The 7610-nt window shown below is 29.9% G+C and overlaps 1 protein-coding gene across 1 annotated transcript; it reads left to right on the top strand.

The window, feature by feature from the left end:
- Positions 1–3546: 3546 nt before the first annotated feature.
- LOC105254002 lies at positions 3547–6368 on the top strand. Its single transcript, XM_011262422.3, has 2 exons — positions 3547–3980; positions 5205–6368. Exons 1-2 carry the CDS (start codon positions 3775–3777, stop codon positions 6319–6321), a joined length of 1323 nt encoding a protein of 440 aa, XP_011260724.1. The 5' UTR covers positions 3547–3774; the 3' UTR covers positions 6322–6368.
- Positions 6369–7610: the final 1242 nt, after the last annotated feature.

The raw sequence follows: 7610 nt of genomic DNA, 5'->3' as shown, positions 1-7610 counted from the left end.
TTTAAAGAATCAGAAAATGTAAATTAGGTTTAAATAATATTAGGGACAGATTAAAAAATATTTCAATAATTATAATATTAACAAGAGGTTTTTAAGGGGGTTTTTAAGGGATTAATATTTTTTGAGTGTTTTTTTTATAGGTATTTTATTTATATAAGAATGAAAATTAAATTGTTAACACTCAATAATTTTTATAGTAATACGAATTTTTTGCGAAATTTTATGTATGCGAGAGCTCAATATTACCCCGGCGGGACCGTTAAATAGATTCTGCCGGGGTGTGCATAAGGAGCATTTTCCCCACGTAAAAAAAAAAGGATTGTTAAGGCTATTGGGTGATCATTAAAATTTTTTTAATATTCCTTTAATGCTAAAGAAAATATATTAAAATTCCAATAATCTTAGGAATTAATCATCACTAATCTTGTCTGGACTATGTAAAAATTTTTAGTAAATTTTATATTATAAAATATCTATACCCGAGAACAAATGTCCATAGAAAGTATTCCGATGGACTCCATAGGAAGGAATAAGCATGACAAGTAATTTTTATGATGTTAACACAGAAGAATACGATAAACCATAATAATCCAAGAACTCGAAGAAAAGAATATATTGGATAGAAATGAATAGTGATTGAAAATGATTAGAAAGTAAAAGACAGTATGCATACAACCTATTTATTAATAGTAATACTATTTTGTAATTATATTAAATTTTATAATTTAGTACATTGTATTATATAAAGTATTAAGCACAAAAGTATTATGCTGGTATGAAAATTATAATAAAAATATAAATAGTGTTAGCATATGAATTCTTTATATTTTATATAAAGGAAGAGACTTAAAATATTTTGCAACATCTATATTTTTCGAGTCTTAAAAAAACTTCAGAAGAATCAGTGATTAATTTGACAAATTCTATTCATATATTATTGGTTGATGCAAAAGTTCGTCCCGTTTTTGTAACAAAAATTGAAAGAAAATTTTATTTATTACAAATTTAATCAATATAGTATGTGCCGTTCTGTTTGATGACCTTTCTCCATCTTTTCGGTAGTTGCATAATCCCATGCTCATAAAAGTTCTGAGGTTTCTCGCTAAAGAACTGATCCAGATGATTTTTGACGTCTTCCAAGGAAGTAAAGTTTTTATCATCTAAGCTGTTTTGAAGCGATCTAAATAAATGGTAGTCAGAGGGCGCAAGGTCGGGAGAGTATGGTGGATGGACCAAAACATCCCAGTCAAGTTCTAAAAGTTTTTGTCGGGTGGCTAAAGACACGTGTGATCTAGCATTGTCCTGGTGGAACGCAACTCCCTTTCTGTTGGCTAATTCAGGCCGCTTTTGGTCGATTGCTTGCTTTAATTCATTTAATTGTAAACAGTATTTTTCCGAAGTAATGGTCTGATTTGCAGGTAACAGCTCATAGTAAATGATTCCTTTCCAGTCCCACCAAATGCATAGCATAACCTTTTTCGGATGTAAACTGGCTTTTGCGCTGGTTGAAGAAAGATCTCCGCGCTTAGACCATGATCTTTTACGCTTAACATTATTGTACACAATCCATTTTTCATTACCTGTAACCATTCGCTTTAAAAATGGATCGATTTCGTTGCGTTTCAATAGAGAATCGCAAGCAGAAATTCTGTCTATCAAATTTTTCTGCGTTAACTCATGCGGCACCCATACATCGGCTTTGCTAACCATTCCAAGTTGACGTAATCTTCTTGAAACTGTTGACTGGTTGATTCCAAGAATTTCTCCGATCTCTCGAGTTGTTCTATGTCGATCACTTTCAATTAGCGCTGATATTTCCTTGCCGTCAGCCTCAACCGGTCGTCCAGAACGTGGTGCATCACTAAGATTATAATTGTTTTCACGAAACTTTCTGAACCACTTACGACAAGTGGAATCGTCAACGGCACCCTCCCCGTACACAGCACATATCTTTTTTTGCGTCTGCGAAGCATTCTTGCCTTTTCGGAAATAAAAAAGCATAATATGTCGAAAATGCTCCTTATTTTCTGCCATTTTTAATGCGTAATAAAATATAAAAAACACAATCAAATATCACAACTTTTTTTCTCAAGTACTCGCTGATATTCCTTCTGTCAAACTGCATCAAAATTTTACACGTGTGAAGTTGGTAACACTTCGGTTTTGCGATGCAATGCCATTTAGAGCCAAAAACGGGACGAACTTTTGCATCAACCCAACTATTAGATTTTTAACTATTAGATTTTTAAATAATTAAAAAAATAATTGATAGATATCAAAGATCAGTTTACTGATAATTAATAAGATGACAGATTTATAGAAATACGATTAAAAATGTTTTTATCCCACAGCAAGCATTTTGTGTTTTGTAAATAAGAAGATATAAATATGACAATGAATATAGAAAAATATTTATTTCATCTTTGAATATTACAGTATCTTTCGCGATTGAATAATTTATTTACTATCAATTTACATACATAAAAATATCTTGTTATACAGCACTGCTATATACAGCGATGCTACCGTCATTTCGTACACATAGCATGGAACAAAATCTGAAATTGTGCACATTATATTTTACCCTCTGAGAACATTTATGGACTTTGATTTTGTAGTTCATATCCACGTTTTCAATGTCCATAGAGGGAATATCGCTTTCAGAGATCATTTGAAAGCAGGCCATGACATCTCTCAGTCTTCTCTCTGATATGTAAATCCATTATTTCTTCTCGAAGAAATGATATTTTTCCATGAAATTTTTTTCCAACATATTCCTTATAGAATTATGCATGGTGCGTCAGAGCCAGATTTTGCATTTTGGCTCTTAAAAATTTATAAATAAATAAAATTTGCGAGATTCGTATCTAACTGCACCTGACCCGTTACTAGGCGCGCGTTTCAGCAAATTTATTATATTTTATTCAAAAACTCGCTCGGTCGCACTGCAGATGATCCTACTGATTACGAATATCATAATTTTAACATGATTCTCTCTATATTTTGGCCAAAATAGTGGATTTACGAATTGGTAGTTCCTAGGTCTCCACGAGAGGTCTCCACAATGTCTCCTGTCGACCGATTGAAGCATTGAATAAAGAATACCAGGAAGGAGCATATGACCGAAAATCCTTTGTTTGTCGTGCGACGGATGTGACGTAATGAAAGTGAACCAAATATCGATAGAATCGAATTTATGACGTCATTGTAGTATATACTGTGACGTTACCATTGAATTCAATAGACGTTCCATGTGTAAGAACTGTGTAAGAACTGTGTAAGAACTGTAAAAATTGAATAGAGTGAGAATTAAAGAAAAAAAATAAAAAATGGTCAGTTGTTGCTTATGTGGATTTTCTAAAACAAAAGGATGCATAGAAACATTTCATACGTAAGTGGTATATAATATATTCTATTTAAAATAATAGAGTCAAAATAAAAGTATTACAACTTGTAGGTTAATTTTATTGTATTTTATATCTAACAATAGTCATGTTTAGTAAAGTATTTATTCATATTACTTTCATATTTTTTGTTTGATGCATTTTTAGTGTGTTTGAAATATACCGCCAGATATGTGATGACGTCATTTATGACGTTCATGACGTCATAGACTAACCCAATGTTCCCGCGATCTATCGCTACATGCTCCTTCCTGATATTCTTTATTCAATGGATTGAAGCCATGGTGTAAGCTGAGTTATTGCAAAAGTTGTTTACTATTGTAAAAAAGCACGTGAAAAATCTTAAGGAGAAACTACGTAAAATTTCACAATGAATGAAAGTAAAATAATGACGATTATATTGCGTAGAATGTTTAGCAAAAAATATTTCAAACCACTCGCCGGTATTCGTTCAAGAATGCAATTAATAAAACAGGATGAACAGAATGTTGATATCGAAAATTTCGATAATGAAGATTTAAGTGAATTCGAAGCAGATTTTATGAATGTCGGTGAAAGCCATAAAATACACGAAAGGTATATAAACCTAAAAAAATTGTATGTATATGTTGCACTCAATGTGTACCATAATGCTACAATATATTTTTTATATAGAATTATATTTCTCATATAGAAATATGTGTGTACTTGCATTTAAATTTAATTTATTCTAACTTTTTATTTGAAATTTGCATAAAAAATATAATTATTCAATATTAATTCTAATTGAAATAATTTAATAACTTTTTACATGTAAATTATGCAAACTATAATTTTTTATGATGTAACAGTTTTAATCTACAAACAACACAATTTGAACCATATTTATAATTTTATAGGAAATTTCCTACAATTATATTTTATTGTGAATAACTGTAATTTTTATAATAATTTATAACTTTTACAATTTTTCACATTACTCAAAAATATAAAAAGTTGTAGAAAAGACCCTATATATCTTGTATGAAAAAAATGGCTTTGGTCAAATTGGCTGAAATTAAAATAAGTTGTAATTTAGGTGGTGCTGATCAAAAGTTTCCTAAGACAAAAAGTCCAAATCAAAAATACAAAAGATACAATGATTTGAAGTAGGTAATATTGAAGTTTAGAAAACGTCTGTTTTTGAATATATAGATTTAATATATAAATGTCTGAAAAAAAATATTTATTTATAATGTATATCACTTCTACAATATTTAATAATTCTAAATCTTTTTTGTTATATATACATACATACGTGTGTGTGTCCATATATGTGTACACGCGTGCTGTACCTGATTTCTGCGTAATAGACATGCATAACAAAAAGAGTTTAGAATCATTAAATATTGTAAAAGTGACACATGTTATATATAAATATTTTTTTCAAACATTTATATATTAATTTAATCTATGTATTCAAAAACAGATTTTTTTTTCAACTTTAATACCACCCACTTCAAATCATTGTCTCTTATATTTTTGATTTTTAGACTTTTTTGCTTCAGGAAATTTTTCACCACCACCTAAACTACAACATATTTCAACTTTTTTCATATAAAATGTATGGGGTCTTTTGCAATAATTTGTAAATGATTTTATAATTCACTATAATTTATTACATCTTACCACTAGTTTCTGAATATTTATAAATTCAGAAAATTCAATAATATTTTCTATATTAGAGATATGATTTTCTATACTAAAGATTTTCTATATTAAAGATTATAAGAACAATTTGTTATATATGTGTGACAGAATAAATATAATATTTTTGTTTAGAGAAATGAGGAAGAATAAAGAACATTTAAAACAACAGATTGTCAATCAGAAGTATTTTATAGAAAATGAACCACGTTTTCTCACATTTGCAGAAAGGCAATTAATTTGTAAATTATACAAATCCAATCCTGAAGAATGGACAGTGGAAAAGCTTAGTGAGAGTTTTCCTGCTTTACCAGAGACAATACGAAAGATTGTGCATGCTAATTGGATGCCAAAATCAGTCGAGAGAATCATGCAATATGATGATGTAGCAATTGAAAATTGGAAGAAATTCCATACTGGAAAACTTCCAGTAAGCCCCAGATTCAATGAACATTTGAAAAAATTTAAGAACAGAAAGATTATTTTGACAGACAGGGAATTATTGGCAAAACAGTTTGTTGTTCCTAAACCAAAATTTGGGAAACCAAAGAGTCAATTGTTTTCTAATATTATACAATCTTATGCAAGTGAAAAACAAAATAATGAAAAATTATTACAAGAGAATAATTCACACAAAATGAAAGATGCATTTATTCATTCTAATGAAAATCAGAATTTATTGATCGCAGATAACAAGACTGAAAATAATTCTATTGATGTTAAAAATCCCAAGAAATTTATGTTAAAGGAAGAACAGCATCTTACATTAAACTCAGATACAGAATCAAAGAAACATGATATATTTAATAAGAAAAATAATAGCGAGAAGCTATTTACATTCGATGAATTTGTAAAGACAAAACTGGAGGATATACACAAAAAATCCCCAAAAGAAGGTATCACGCTATTGAACTTATACAGGAAACAAATGGATGCTAGTGAAGAAATAAAAACTGCATCCAATGATGCAATAATTAATACGGAAAAAGGTTCATTAGAAATTGTACAGAAATCTGACCAGAGTGTTTCTGAAATTTCTAAAAATACAGATAATAATATTGTCATAGCAGATAATTTGGTAGATACAAGTATTAAAATATGGAGTAAAAAAATAGATGCAGAATGTGACTATGCTAAGCCAATAAAGATATCAGAAAATCTCTATAAACCTGGAATGACATATCGAATCAACGATTGTTATTATGATGATGATGGAGAGTTTTTATATCGAATTCCGGGAGTACAATCTTGATTATTGCAATTATTTTACAATGAACTTATTAATGTATGTACATAGCTAATTTGTATTATATAATGTATATAATATAAATATTTAATGAAAGAAAACTACAACTTCTTTAATATCAATCTTGTGAAAATAATTTTCTTTTTTATGCCAAAAAAAATTTTATGACAACTACAACTTTTTACGAACAATTCAGAAGCGATGCGAGAAAAGTCGTAAAATTATTTCTATCAGAGAATTTATGAAATGTAATTTAAAGTTTGTTCGCGTTACATGCTCCAATGTGCTCCAGAGAGCACTTGGATGAGATCACAAGTAAGATGGCAGTTAGAGCAGATGAGTTCGTGCACCAACGTTTGGTGATACGGACTTGAGGCACTTTCCCTGGGTGGGATCCGGTTAATCACGTCGCCAATTGGCCAATTCAAAATAGCACTCTCTGATTGGTTAATTGTTGCTGGTTACATTAGGCACACGTCGATATAATTGGCTGTGGTCAAACGGGACGCTCTCACTTTCCCTTCTTTTTTTGCTTCCAATCAATCGCATTACTGATAACATCTTGGTGCTTTTACTGATTTCAATATTATAATTAATAATATTATAATTGATAATATTAATGATGAATTTGTAGAACAAAATCTATTACCCTTGGATATTAATAATTTTGAAAATGAAAATGAAAATCGATGACGAAATAGAAAGTGAGTATAAGAAGATGTAGCGTTCTAATCTTGTGTTAATATAATTTCTAAAGATTGGTTTTTTAATTATATAAAATTCAATAAAAATGCACAAACTAAAAAAAAGTGGAATTTTAAATTCCCCTTTTTTTTAGTTTGTGCATTTTTATTGAATTTTATATAATTTATTTGCAGATATTGCTGTTAACGCAATTATTGAAATGAAGGTTTCGTCCGACGAATACCTAGAACATGCATAACCGACTATGTTGAACATACAGTGCCAATATATACAGATAGAGGATTTGTTATGCATTTTCGTTTAAAGAATTTATCCATTAATTTATATTTTATATATTACGCATGCGCCAACATTTGCTCCAACTGCACCACCATTGAAGGTGAGGCACATGGAGCATGCTCCTAATTGCTCCTTAGGCCGGTATTCATAGGCCGGTATTCATAGTCCGATCTTATATTTGAGATCGTCTTAAGTTCGAGCTTGAAATGCTACGCAGCTATTTGATTGGTTGAATGAGGTCTTAAGTCAACCTCGGACCAGACTTAAGACAATCTTAAATATAAGATCGGACTATGAATACCGGTCTTAAG

This window comes from Camponotus floridanus, unplaced genomic scaffold (genome assembly GCF_003227725.1).
Source record: "Camponotus floridanus strain SB8 unplaced genomic scaffold, Cflo_v7.5 scaffold8, whole genome shotgun sequence".
NCBI lineage: Eukaryota > Metazoa > Arthropoda > Insecta > Hymenoptera > Formicidae > Camponotus > Camponotus floridanus.
The sequence above is the reverse complement of the archived record's forward strand: the minus strand, read 5'-3'. Positions and strand labels throughout refer to the sequence as shown.

Excerpts from the sequence above, each read along its gene's own strand:
- LOC105254002 (XM_011262422.3), top strand. The coding sequence starts at position 3,775 with ATGAATGAAAGTAAAATAATGACGATTATATTGCGTAGAATGTTTAGC. Across the intron at positions 3,981-5,204 it reads AGCCATAAAATACACGAAAG|AGAAATGAGGAAGAATAAAG; the intron begins GTATATAAACCT and ends ATTTTTGTTTAG.